At 41.8% G+C, this 14611-nt stretch overlaps 1 protein-coding gene across 9 annotated transcripts in view; it reads right to left on the reverse strand.

Annotated features, from left to right (window-relative positions):
- BLTP1 (bridge-like lipid transfer protein family member 1) overlaps window positions 1-14611 on the reverse strand; it is a 143718-nt gene continuing 129107 nt past the window's right edge. For all 9 annotated transcript variants that reach the window (XM_066233732.1, XM_066233805.1, XM_066233743.1 and 6 more), the window contains 13 exons: window positions 13453-13632; window positions 11827-11964; window positions 10962-11219; window positions 9786-9933; window positions 9236-9393; window positions 8952-9144; window positions 8523-8740; window positions 7901-8152; window positions 6621-6824; window positions 5250-5444; window positions 4482-4616; window positions 3004-3169; window positions 1-546 (listed from right to left, as the gene is read on the reverse strand). In XM_066233732.1, coding sequence (XP_066089829.1) covers window positions 330-546; window positions 3004-3169; window positions 4482-4616; window positions 5250-5444; window positions 6621-6824; window positions 7901-8152; window positions 8523-8740; window positions 8952-9144; window positions 9236-9393; window positions 9786-9933; window positions 10962-11219; window positions 11827-11964; window positions 13453-13632 — 2462 coding nt within the window. In that variant the 3' untranslated portion in view covers window positions 1-329. The remainder of the gene's footprint in view (window positions 547-3003; window positions 3170-4481; window positions 4617-5249; window positions 5445-6620; window positions 6825-7900; window positions 8153-8522; window positions 8741-8951; window positions 9145-9235; window positions 9394-9785; window positions 9934-10961; window positions 11220-11826; window positions 11965-13452; window positions 13633-14611) is intronic.

Genomic DNA, 14611 nt, shown 5'->3' on the forward strand with positions numbered 1-14611 from the left:
GCCAATAACAGGAAATTCAGTTATTCTGAAAGTATTTTAAGATGCAGGAAACATATTGCACTGATAGAATTATAAACTCTACTGAGTAGATGTGTATATTTTAATCAAGTTTTTCATAAAATTTACATTATCATGCAATACTTCACTGTATACAGATGGTGGAACCAAAACAAACAGGTTAACTTACAAACCTTCAATATAATGGCCACAAAATCAGAATGATATTAAAGTTATATTTTAAATAATTTTAATATACAAAATAAAACTCCTCCAGTGTAATAAAACTTAATGGACACAATCCTAATTTGTTCACAGATCAAGTTACTTTTTTAATGTTCTTCTTTTTCCTTTCCTTTCTTCTCCTTTTCATCCTGTAGTGCAGTACCGAGTTTTTTAATAAGAACTGACAGAACCTTGTCCAGTGGATCCATGACTCCTCTTTGAAGCCATTTAGGAATAGTAGTTCTGGCATGATGAAAGCCCAATTTTTGAAGAATATAATCAACGCCAACTGGATCAATCTTTCTTCCAGTCCAAGAAATTAATCTAAAATAATTATAAATAATAATTAGGAGTACAGAATCCCAGCATAGTCCTGAAGGTAAGTTCAAGAAGCTCACTCCATAATGTGTTCAAGATAAAATATTTTCAGTAGGGCATTTGAATAATCTAACCTACAATTCCTGTATTCACTGTAACAGCATTTAAAAATGTGTATGAGTATCCTTGCTATGCCTATACCCAGTAATGGAGTTTAGTAAATTTCATTCTGATTTTTTTAAGTCTAAAGCTACACAGTTATCTTAAACATTTAAAGGACATTTAGTTCATTCTGAAAGATGTTAATGAACTTGGTGAGGGAAATCCTTTCACAAGTTATACGTATATCAAGTCAGGATATCATACTGTTAAAATATCTTTCCGTTTTGTCAGTTACACCTCAATAAAGCTGAAAAACATAAGAGGACAAGTATGTGGGGGGAAACGGATAAAATATACAGAGTATCTGCTACGTGCTAAACACGTTCAAAGGAAGAACCATTTTCTCCTTGGTCTTTCTTTCCATATAGAGGAGCAGCCATCAGTGAAACACTCCTTCATCTGCCTCCTTACTGATGGTTTATCTGATTGGAAAATTAGTGGAGAAACATTCATTTCGGTCTGTTCGTTTATGCCATAGGTTTTTCAAGGACAGGCCACTAAACAGTTAAGCCCAAGACTGTTCATGGCTGCCTGTGGCTAGGTCAGTCCAGTGTGCTGACTGCACGACTCCACCCAGGCCCCCTGTGAGTTCTGCAATGCAGAGACCTGTGGGAAAGTCCACCTGGACTCCGTGGAGGAAGCTTCTTGCTAGCCATCCAAAGCACATTGTCTGTTCTCAGCATTACCAGTATTAAAAATGTCATATTTGATTTCCAGCTGCCTCTCTCCCACTATTTCAGTTAGGAAAAAGGCAGTATTAAGCATTGATCTGCTAAAACTCTTAACAGAAGCATTTATGTTAATTAACTTAGTTAACCATTGTTAACCATACAAGGTAGGTAATACCATTTTCTAAATTTTTCTAATGAGGCAACTGAGGCAGAAAGGGGTTATAGGATATCTGGGCAAGATTACTTAGCCTAGTAAGCAGGGCTTAGAGCCACTGCTCTTACCATGCTATCCAACACTACACCATATTTAGTCTCGTGGTAGCTTGCTAAAAAGGAAGGAATATATTTATGGCAAATTTAACTATCTTATGCTCATTTTAAAAGATACAAAAGTCCTTGAACAATATCATTTCTTTATAATGTTATAGGAACTTAACTCTTTTTCATATCAATTAGCCTATGGGAAAATGGTTTCATTATATTGACATTAAGGGATGATTTAAGTAGTCAATTATATTTATTTAAATAAATAAGTACAAAGCAGATTTTCTAAATAGTTTTCTGTATTTAGGACCTTTGCAATATTTTCAGATTGTTCCTGAGTATTGACACTGTTAATATTTCTCATGTGCTCATGTAATACCCAAGTGTTTTGTTGAGTTATTTACAACAAATTTCACTGAAAACAAATTACTAAAACAGTCACTTTCTGCTTCTGCAGGAGTCCGCTGTATAACAGAGCTCTTGTTAGTATGGGATTATTTTGGTATATGTCGGAATAGTAACTTTATATCAATGAAATCTGTATCATTCTGCAGCGTTGAGTGTGAAGGACTTTTTAAGAGTGTTATTCCATGAGTCAGACAGTGATAAATGATTAACAAAGCAGATGAGAGGAAAAGGAAAAGTAATAGGAAGGTTGTGAGTATTAATCACAAATAAGGACATACAAAGGCAGCACTGCTGGCTATAGCAGCAATTATAAAAATAATTACAATTACAAAATACTTTTGAAATTTTGATAGGAATCCAGTTGATGTAACTGGGCTCCCAGCCCTCACAGAACACGACTCAGGGAAGGCGCCTGAGTCTCATCACTTATTGCCATCAACTTGACATTTCAGGGGGGTTGCACATGGCTTCCTCCACAGACAAAGAGACAATGCAGCACAATCCGTTCTGTTACACTGTCATGACGTATGTGGGAAATTGTGATTTTCCTCAAAGATGTTTGACTCCTACTGCATCTTCCCAAACTAAAACAGAAGTTTACTGTAGCTATCTGATGCACCTGTAAGTAACATCTTGCAGAGACAGTGCAAAAATAATAGCCATTATGGAAGTGGAGTTACTCGCCCATTTTAGTGGTTAAATGACAGATGTCACACAATGGACAGCTAACCGGCGCGGAGCTACTCTCAGCGTCTGGGCTTCTGCCTAGCCCAGAACACTTGCAAAGGCAGAAAGAAACTGGAAAAGTAGCGTCAGACATTACCAGTGAGGTTACAACCAGCTAACTGCCAAATATATATATTGGTAAAAAGCATTTAATAACCTAATACATAATCTATAAACTTTTTTACCTACTGATCCCATAGAATATAGGTAGATATATACACCCACCGCTTACCTAAGAGTGGGTTCTAGATGCCATGTGTTGCACATAAAATCTCTCCAGTCCACAGTGGTATAAGTAATGCTATCTTCTCTGTCTTTGTCAGAGGAATTTTCATCATGTATAATAATTGGACTTTTCTGTCCTGGTCGAGTAGATAAAATCCGAGGTGGAAAAATGGCTATAATGAAAATAATAGGTTAATATTGCAAATACGTATCTTACAAGCTTATTTTAAATCATACAAACAGAATAATTGGCTCCATTTTATCATTTTATTTATCAACTGGCCAGACTAATTTAATTACATTTCTTAAAAAGTAATATTTTTAAATAAGCCATAAATAAGTGTCAATAATTGATATTGCTTAAAGAAAGACAATGTCATAGTTTATTGCATTATTCTTACAATTAGAAATAACGTCTGCCTGACCGGTGGTTGTGCAGTGGATAGTGTTGAACTGGGATGCTGAAGTCCCAGGTTTGAAACCCGAAGGTCACTGGTTTGAGTGAAGGCTCATCCAGCTTGAGCGCAGGGTTGCCAGCTTGAGCATGAGATCAGAGACACTATCTCATGGTCACTGGCTTGAAGCCCACAGTCACTGGCTTGGCTGGAGCCCCCGGGTCAAGGCATATATGAGAAGCAATGAACAACTAAAGTGATGCAACTATGAGTTGATGCTTCTCATCTCTCTCCTTTCCTATCTCTTTTCTCACACACACACAAAAAAGGAAATAACGTCCTCATTTATTCTTGAGTAAAAGCATATGTTTTACACATATTTGTGGGCCCAAAACTAAAGGTGAAAAAATGCTGCGATTTATTTGATGGTAGGCATATGGCACTGAAATTGTCAGCTGTAGGTTTCCTGCAGAATAGCTGTGGGTGCTGTCTTATTTTAATACCTTTATTGAGATATAATTTATTCCTTCAATGTGTACAACTCAATGACTTTAGTATGTTACTGGCTATATATACATATGTATATATTTGAACAGTGGCACTAACTTAGAAGCTGTTTATGTAGCAGCCTTTTCACTGTTGAGCACTCCAATGATTTATAAAAGATGAAGTCTTTCTCAGTTGGTGATTATAAATGATAGGTGACATGCTACTTTACCATGTAGTTGTTTCTTAGTCATTTCACTTGACTAGTGATATTTCCTTAGAGGTTTTCTTTTCTTCTTTGTGAGAATCCCCTACAAGGCCTTCCTCACGGTGTCCATACACACATGGAAACATTCTGTGAGGTGTAACATGCCATTCAGTGTGAGGCATGGTTAGTGTCATGTGTGCCAGCAGATACTCAGTCTGTTGCACAGTTTTAGTAATAGATTATTTATAGTTATTTCATTATTTTATTGCTATTTGCAATGCATAGAGGAAGGAGACACAGTCTCCTCATCATTAGTCCATAAAAATACCCTGAATAGTGGACGGCTGCCTCCCCTGAAGCTGGGAAGGAACCCCCCCCCCAAGAACGTGCCCCCACCTTTCTCCTTCTCTTTAAGGTAAGCGGACACCAAGTCGTGGAGGAACATGATAAGCTCTGCGTCCATCGTCACGCAGATGTGGTCAGTGAACTCCGTCACCACACTGCACTCCACCTTGGGCTTCAGGTTGGCATCTGCAGGGGCAAAGCTCTCCCATAGTGAAGAGTTCATGAAACAGTAAGTCCCCTTCTCTTCCTGTCAGGAAGGGATCTACATCCACTTAAATGCAACAGTAGAGAAATGAGTAGCCTCTTTATGTTATTTACAGAGTGACGAGAGTTTACTAAGCACTTTAAAGTATATGCCATTCATTCCTCATCAAAACCCCATGAATAAAGTCCTATGTATTATTATCCTCCATTTTACTGAAGAGAAAAAGGTACAAGTGGACTAAATCAGTGTTTTTCAACTGCTGGTCCGCTGACCAGTCCATCAGATATTTTGTGCTGGTCTGTGAAAGAGTTAACTACCCTGATGTTGTACGAAGATTACAGATCCAACGATCTTAGTCAAATTCAATGCTCAGGGTCCCCAAGCCATAGCGGTCCCCAAAATAATTCCCCTATTTTCACTGGACCCAATCGTAAAAGGGTTGAAAATCACTGGATTAAATAACTTGCTATAGGGTTATATGGCTGGTAAGAAAAATCAATCAATTTGACCCAGGAAATCAATTTCATCAGATTATATTAATAATTACACAAATAACCTGTGGGAAAAGAGTTTTTGTAGTAACTTTAGAAACTGAGGGTTGTTTTTCTACATACCCTGTAGTGAAGGCTCTTGTGGTTCTTGAACATGAATGGATTTAAAGTCAAGCTGCATCCTTGGTAATGCAAAGATAGTCTCTGTTTCATGATTGTAGCTAGAGCCTCCTCGGAATCCACTCAGCAAACTGGAATTCTTCACTGTAGCGCTATTCTCACTGTTATTAGCATCAACGTTACGAAGTAGGTTTAGCTCTACATGCATAGTGATAAAGACAATAAGAATCAAATTAATTCAGTAGGCACTGATGAACCTATAGCTTTTATGACACTATGATACAAGGACTTTTATTTCAAAAGTTGGGAAATAAACTCACATTTGAAAAAATAAAGCCATATAACATTGTGGTCTTGAGAATAGTTATTTCTCTCTCTATATAGCTAGGGGTATAGATATATTTATATAAATATAGGGATATATGTTAATATACCATATATAGTGATTTTTACTTATATATATACACATATATAAATAGTGATTCATACCACTATTCTCAAGACTGAACCTTTATTACATGATTTTGGATAAATCCAATCCATTTTGGTTTTTGTTTGTTGACTTTAAAATGAATGTTATTCTCAACTGAATTCGTGTCTGAATTTAAGAGTTTCATTAATCTCAGAGTTCTGCATACATTGACTATTTCTCTTCTAGTTTGCTTCCTTATCTAACTCCTTTGTTCTCAGAACAGCCTTGAATCCCTTGGGTTGCCTATTCCATAGTACCTGTTTCCCACAGGGCCCAAGCCATATTCTTTTCCATTTTGAAAAGTCACCTTTAAATAAAACATTCAAGTCTTAACATGTCTCAATCCAGTCAGTTTTCCAATGCAAATAAAATGACTGGTAAAAACAGTACTGTCAACTTGAACGCAAAACAACCAAAAAATAAAAGTGTTCATGACCATAACATTATAAGACTGGTGAATCTAATTAAATGAAAACACTCGTCAAATCCATTCTCTTTAAACTTCTGAGACTTCATGGGACTAATATTTAGTTTTACTTTTTTCATCCATCTAGACCTTAAGTTTGTGGCGTTCTATTACCTAGTTGTACAATCATTTCCCCAAACCTCCAATCAGCATTAGTACAAAAATCTTTTTCCAGTTACCATGAACTTAATTTCACTTATTTAAGCCAATTTTATTTTGAATGTTTTCAGTTACATCCATAATAATTTAAGTCTATGAGATGTTGCATTACCAGGATAGTGAAATGATGTACTAATATTGTTATTCATGTCAGTATGAGAATGAAACTTGTTTAACTGAAGAAATGAAAATTCTCCCTCTCCTTAAATTCTAAACAGTCAGCTGAGCTCAAAATAGAAAAAAATATATATATTTCCTAAAACATCAAACTTTTCACCTTCATTTCTTGTGGCTGTAACGTAGTGGAACCATTCTTTCACACTCGCTACTCCATGGGGTGGGTTTTCATGGCGACGCCTCGTGATCTTGGTTATTGTTGCCATAGGACTTTCTAAAGCGCCACACGGTTTGGTAACCATGGTATTATGGCCCAGATGAAAATCCAGTGTTTGTACGATATATGTAGAATGATCACTAGAGCCTAGAGGAAAATAAAAAAGTTTCTTAATACAACAGACTATATGTAGATGCGAAAACAGCTGTGGCCTTGGAGCGGCAGATTTTGCTGCGTCATAGAGAGGGTTGTGAAAATGGGTAAAAAATAAATTACAAGTAATTCTTCTCTCTTAGTTATGACTGGATTTATCTCCAGGACGATGAAGAGCATCAGCCATTTTTTGCCATCGAGAAATTGCTGAGGAGGAAGTGAGAGCCGGAAAGAGCTGGGTTCACTGCTGTGAATACAGCAGAGGCAGAGTCAGACTACCTCCAAGTCTGATGGTGTAGTCTGAACTGGCAGGTCGCCTCCTGCCCCTGGCACCGCGTCTCTCCCGGGCACATTTCTATAAGAATATGGGCAACAACTGATGTCACACAGATGACGGCCAGGAATGGCGGCCGATACTTTAATTGCCTGAACAAGAAAGAGTAGGTGGCACATTCAGAAGGAAGTCCCTGACCATGTCCACAGATGTCGGCTCATTGACAGTGAACTCTGACATGCCAGGCACATCATGCCAAGTAGAGATGGACTTCAGAAGGATTTTAAGAAAAAACTGACAAGAGACACGAACAAGAAAAATCGCTGGGCCCTGGCCGGTTGGCTCAGCAGTAGAGCGTCGGCCTGGCGTGCAGAGGTCCCGGGTTCGATTCCCGGCCAGGGCATACAGGAGAAGCGCCCATCTGCTTCTCCACCCCTCCCTATCTCCTTTCTCTCTGTCTCTCTCTTCCCCTCCCGCAGCCGAGGCTCCATTGGAGCAAAGATGGCCCGGGCGCTGGGGATGGCTCCTTGGCCTCTGCCCCAGGCGCTAGAGTGGCTCTGGTCGCAAAAGAGCGATGCCCCTGAGGGGCAGAGCATCGCCCCCTGGTGGGCAGAGCATCACCCCCTGTTGGGCGTGCCGAGTGGATCCTGGTCGGGCGCATGTGGGAGTCTGTCTGACTGTCTCTCCCTGTTTCCAGCTTCAGAAAAACATAAAAAAAAGAAAGAAAAATCACTGCCATGGGCATGGAACCGCATCAGGACAGAAAAGAAGAAAAGCTTGAATTGAGGCCACTTACCGTCTTCCCAGATTTTCTGAGCTTCGGTCCAAAAAGCAATGTTGGGTTCTTCCAAGTGAAAAAGGGCCCAGGATTTTGAACGGAAATTTGGACCATGAAAACAAGCTAGTGTCATGTGATTTCCATGCAAGCTCATTGATCCTCCAAACTGCATCCCATCCTCTGGTAACGGGACCTGGAACAGCGATATATGGCACCCGGAAACCACCTTCAGCACTCCGGGCCAGTGGCGATGGTGCGCGGCATCCAGCACTGCAAGGACAGCAGACAGCTGGGTAAATACCTGCTGACCGAGGTACTGAGTGACAGCAATCACCTGCCTAGTGTGACACAACTGATAAATTCCTGCTCAGATGTCACTGGTTATGACAACGCCCTAAAGCGTGGCATTGTCATAACCAGTGCTCAGGACTGCAGTGTGTGTGTGTGTGGGGGGGGGCGGGAAAGGGACCCCGGCTGCGGTGGGCAGAAACCTGCCGGCGGCAGCACTCAGGCAGGCTGCTGAGCACCCCAAGAGAGCCTGCAGTTGCTGGGTCAGTGGGGGCCACGCACTGTTACTTTAAATGAAGGCTGTGATGCATTTCTTGCAAGAGAAGACACGCAGGCCCCCTCTCATTCTTACGCTGCTCTTGGGAACTCTTCTCGAGGTTGTTGGCCGTCGTCTTAGGTGGCAAGTAAGGGACTGGCCCCCAGGTGGACAGCGCCCGCTTGCTGGTGTCGAACTGCTGTGTGAAGAACTCCTGCAGCTTCATCCCTATTTTGATCAGGTCTGGCGTGGTCGACCTTGATATCATCACTTGGAAAATGTCCCACTTCAAATCTCCGTGGACAAAAATTTCACTAGAACATAAAACAGAGTCCTTAACATAGATCTCATAGGAGACAGTTGAAAAGTACAAGGAAATTCTCCTCCCCACCTCACTTCTTCATTCACACTAACTGCGTAATACGGAGTCACGTTCCAAGAAGATGACCTGTCTGTGCCTTCTCCCTGGGTGACAAAATATGCTAAAAGCAGCCACGTGAGGGTCAAGGGCGTGGCCACCGGTACCTCTTGTCAGTTGTGCTCGAGTCTGGGGCGCTGTACAGGTTCACCTTCCACTCATCCTGCAGCCTGAGGTCGGCGTTACTGAAGATGCCCATGAGGATGCTGGAGCCCATGTAGTCAACGCGGGCTTCTGTCGAGCCCATTGTGATCTGGATTTTGTGGCTGGGTTGCTGATTTGGATGCTCAGAAATATGAGCTAAAACAGAAATGGTAATTATTGTTCACAGAAATGCCTAATGGTGAAAAGAACTCCTTTTTAATATATCAACTGTAACATTTCAACATACCGACCATCTCCAGAGCGTTGACGTCTATGGTCCCTCCAACGACTCCGCCCTTAGAATCTAACTGGGACCTTCCCAGCCCCACGGACATGCTGATTTCTCTGTCACGGTTACTTCCTACTGACAGGCGGCCCTGGCTCTTCAAACCACTCGTTGTCCAACTGAAACAAAGAAAAAGGTTATTAATTAGACATGGCTTCCAGTGTCATGAATTAAGAGATGATTTAAAAGGTTTTTAAAAAAATCTTTATTATGAAAATCAGTAAATGTTTAAATATTAACATTTATGACGAGGCTTTTTGCTCAGCTAGAAAATTATGCCATTTTACTTATAATTTTTTCTCTTTTGAGAACATATATTTCATGTTGTTTTATAGTATCTTTAGGATTAGATTAAGCCATTTACAGGATATAGCAATTTTACATCTTCTATTTATTTTTACTGCCTCAAACACTTCAGCATTAAAAAAAGTTTTGAACTGCTTTACTACAATAAATAGGAAGAATTAAAACTAATGATTAACTATATTTTCTTTGTATCTGAGTCGCTTACGTTGTATTCCCCATTACATTACTCATATTCATTTGCACGTTTAGTTGCTTCAAGTTGATGGCAAACACCACAAGTGTTTCCCACGGGGTCCCTTGTTGACTTGCTTTGTTGGATTTGTTAAAGGGAGTTGATGTTTTTGAAAGTGAATCTGAAAATAGAAAAATCCAGTGCACATTTATTCACATAGATGCTCCATGATTACAAAGCAAAACCACTCATCACTATACCCTTAACTGAAAATATGATATGATATCCTTGCTCTGAAGCCTAACACTAAGCAGCTGTCACACGGCTTCTACAAAGTTCCCACTGACTGGCCGGGGAGTAGGTGCTGGCAGCCGCACCGCTGAGAGCCTCTGAAGTTCTGTAGGAGCTCTGTTTCACACGCAGAAAATTCTGTGTGCATGGGATATGCAGGAAGGACCGCTCTTTGCCCTGGGCTTTTCTCAACAAAGGAGGAGACCCCAGCCTCCTACAGGCAAGCAGGGCCGGAAGGCAGGGCCCGGGCTGCGGCAGAGGCTGCTGTGTATCTGTCTCGTCTCCCGGAGGCACCCACATTGTGACTCCTCCATCTGCTTCCTACACTTTAACCTTACCTTGTGACATGAACTACGTCCCTCACTGTTATATGTTCAGACACAAGTAGTGCTGAGTACATGAGTTCAAAAACCACAAGGTGAATAAAAGAATGAACGAATACAAAGCTTAACTTTTTGGTAGCAAACAACCTGAACAACATTGTAGGTTTGTTCTATTTCTAAAGATAACTGTACCACTGAGAAGCACAGAATGGTAGCTACGGATGTCAAGTACAGCATGGGGACTATGGTCAGTCACACTGTAAGAACTACGTAAGGGGCTGGGTGGCGACTGGAAATATTGGGGACCACTTTGTAAAGTACAGGACTTTCTAACCACTATGCTGCATACTTGAGAGCAATACAAAATAAGCCGCTATATCCCCTGTAATTCAAAACTAGAACTAAAAATTGTCCCCTGTGGAACAACGCTAACAATATGCCTGCTCTTGTGCCGGTCCTGCTGCCTCTCCTGCCGGCAGAGCCCCTGGAGGGTCTGCTGTTGGCTTTGGGGTCCCCCCAACCCTCTTCCAGGCATAACTGAGAGTTTTGTCTTGGAGCACTGCAGGGCTCCTGGTGAGGGAGAAAGCAGAGTTACCTCTGCGGGGCACTGAAGAGTCGGACACACTCCTGGACCTTACGGAGGCCGGTGACTTGAGGCTCTGCGCTGCCGCCCCAGGGGACATGGTGCTGTTGGTCATGTGCTCGCTGAACACATTGGGTGACTGTGGCATGTGGGTGAAGGAGGCCGACTGACTGGGCTGCTCCCAGGTCCGGCAGTAAGCCTTCCGCGATGATTCCGGGGACAGATGCTGGCTGGCCCCTTCGATGGAGTCAGGCGTGCCGGGGCCGGACGCTAGAAGAAAATAACCGCAGTCAACAGAATCAGAACCACTCAATGATAAAATCAGCATGTTAGAAAGTAACAGTCTGCCACTCTTTCACGGCTAGTCACAGGACTAGTTCTAGTTCTCTATGGGACAAGCGTGCAGAAGCTGCAGTTGGCACAGGGCATCCCTGCTGGCTAGTGTATTTCCCACAGAAGCCCTGAGGAGGGCCGGGTCCCGTCCATCCTGTACTGCATCACACCAACAGGCCTCCCCTACATGCCATAATCCTGCAGCAGTCCCCACACCCCCCAACAGCCTCCACTTCCCATGCCTTCCTCACTAGGATTACCCTAACTGCTTAAATGTGTTTCTGCATTTCCAGATTGTACAAGATTACAGAGGAAAAGTCAGCTGAATGGGACTTCTGAGCAGGCTTGCCTATGAGCCCACGCCTGTGCCCACCGCCCAGGGTCAGTGGAGGGCTTGGGAGACACTTGCTGAACAAGGGAGTGAACTGCACAGTACTGCTTACCCAGTAAGACACGGCTTGTGTTACCAATCGTGAGGCTGTTACAAATGCAGCCAAAATTTAAAGAATCTAATTAAGCACAGTCTATCACATAACATGCTTACTTGGCAAATTGATAGTTTGGTCTCCAAGGAAGAGGCGTCTTGCAATACTTCTCCTATACCAGGCTCTTGGAAACGCCAGAATTTCACTAAGTCGACGCATATCATATTTAAAGGAAGCGGATCCTATATCACACACAGCTGATACATAAAGAATGAAAATCTGTTAGAACAGAACCAAAACCTTTAATATTTTCACATGGTATAATACAATATGGTACTACACAATTGAATTATAACTGTTACAATTCATGAAATATCAAAATCAGTTGCACAGTGTGATTAGTAAGTGATACTGCATTCCTTCCACAAATGAGGAAAAGGGAGCATCCTAATGGTCAGTCCATTGCTCGCTGATGTGAGGGACACTGGAACGATCTACTTGTCATGAACATCTTGGAGAGGTTCTAATGGTCTGTCTCACGGACAGCCTCTGACTTTGACACAGCTTTTCTCAAACACGGCAAACGAGTGGGGCAGCTGGAATACACATGTCCTCAGAGCGGCGGCAGGCCAAGTGGCCTGTGGAGGACCTGCTCTCCCCCAGGCAGAGCAGCGGCTGGGCCCTGCATAGGCAGACCTGCTTCTGCCCTGCTCCTCCCCTCCAGAGCACCGGGGCTCTGCCTGCATGCCTGCCTCTCCACACCTGCTCTCTGTTCCTGCCGCAGCCCCTTGGCTGGCCCAGAAGCAGCTGTACACCCCACCCTTCCCCCAGGTGCCCTGTGGGCACTTCCTTCTTTACTTGCTACCTAGGTCAGTGACCTCTGTCCCTCTGTCCCCTGGGCTGAAAGTCTGAGGCCCCCTGTCCTTTCTGCTGCTGCTCAGGCCATCTGTCTCCAAGCCAGTTGATTCTCTTCCCCTTGATTCCTGTCCCAGCCCCGGCCTCCAGCCTTGCTGCTTGGTCCAGCTCAACAGCCCCTCACACATCTCTAATGCTGCCACAAATTCTCTCTAAAATACCCATTTGTTTTATATCACTATCTGGATGTCTATGTATATACAATGAAGTGTATACACACAGATGGTTACTTTATCCTGTATATATAATCTGATCATTCTTTTATGGTTGGAGCATCTCAGATCAGATCGATCCTCTCAACAGACAGTGTACAATGTAGTACACGTGTTATCTCTGGGGACGATGCTATCATCCTGTCTCTTAGAGACCTTTCCCGGCCTCGCTGCCCCAGAATCAGGCTCTCTGGCCCGGCATACGAGTCGTTATGTGTGTACTGTTAGCTTTATAACCAGCTTTGTAACTACTGGCAGACCGATTTTGAATATTTAAAATTAAATGTGTGTAGAACATTTTTAACTCATTCCTCTATCAAATAAAAAATTTGGAAGTTTACCAATTCATGGTAGAGGGGTGAATAAAAGCAGTTTTCAGTGATTTAAATAGGCGTATTTTAGCCCTTGGGTGATATTTCCATGTATTATCTAGATATCATATTTCTGACATTGATTACTTGGACTGAGAGTGTACACTAGCCTGAAATGTTATTCCTCTCCTTTATTACTAAGAGCCTAACATTATTCAATAAATTTAATATCCAAAAACTTACAAAGGAGGTCCTTATTTAATTCTGGAAAACAATATTTAGATAAAAAAACTATAAAATTGAGTACCAGATATATTTATTAGCGTGGTATCCATTTTGCTTGCAGACTTGTTTATAGACTGACTTTCAAAAAACGAGGCCCCTCCTGAACGCCTGATCCGAGACAAACTCACTTTCACAAACTCAAGGTTTATACTCAGCGAGTCTTTTCGCCCAGTGACTGAAGTGGGTTCTTCATCCACGTTCCCTTTAAAAAAACACACGCACATACATGTGTACATAAACACATACCCTCAATTCATGAAATTGTCCAGAACACTGGAATTAAACACATCAATTAGAATCACTTAAGTGAGTCTCTGACCAGGCAGTGGCGCAGTGGATAGAGCGTCGGACTGGGATGCCGAGGACCCAGGTACGAGACCCTGAGGTCACCAGCTTGAGCACGGGCTTATCTGGTTTGAGCAAAAGCTCACCAGCTTGGACCCAAGGTTGCTGGCTCGAGCAAGGGGTTACTTGGTCTGCTGAAGGCCCACAGTCAAGACACATATGAGAAAGCAATCAATGAACAATGAAGGTGTTGGAATGCACAACGAAAAACTAATGATTGATGCTTCTCATCTCTCTGTTCCTGTCTGTCTGTCCCTGTCTATCCCTCTCTCTGACTCTGTCTCTGTAAAAAATAAAAATAAAAAAGAACTTAAGTGAGGCAAAAATTTCAGCAGGATGAACAAATAAGCATTTTTGTGATAAATCTACACTTTAAAATGCCAGTGAAACTTAAGTTCTCTGACTTAACAGTAATAATAATAATGTCTCATTTTAAATTAACATGATCCGCACAATTTTAAAATTTACTACATGTAGAATAGAATTTCTTATACAAATAAACCTATATCCAAAGAAATCACTATGCTGTGTATATCACTTATAAAATATTCTGAGTTTTCAAATTCTTGTATAATTCATTTACCTGATTTAATTACTTCATATTTCTACTTATTTGTAGAGATAGGATAGATATTACCAAGAGGAAAAATTTTAAAGTCTCTGATCTTGCTTTCTATCCATTATTAAAGGTGTCACAACTTCTGAAAAGACCAAAGCTTGCAAAGTGCTACACAGTTGGCTCTGGCCAGTTGGCTCAGTGGTAGAGTGTTGACCCGGTGTGTGGAAGTCCTGGGTTAGATTCCTAGTCAGGGCACAAAAAAGAAGCAACCACCTGG

Source organism: Saccopteryx bilineata, chromosome 1 (genome assembly GCF_036850765.1).
Source record: "Saccopteryx bilineata isolate mSacBil1 chromosome 1, mSacBil1_pri_phased_curated, whole genome shotgun sequence".
NCBI classification, from domain to species: Eukaryota; Metazoa; Chordata; class Mammalia; order Chiroptera; family Emballonuridae; genus Saccopteryx; species Saccopteryx bilineata.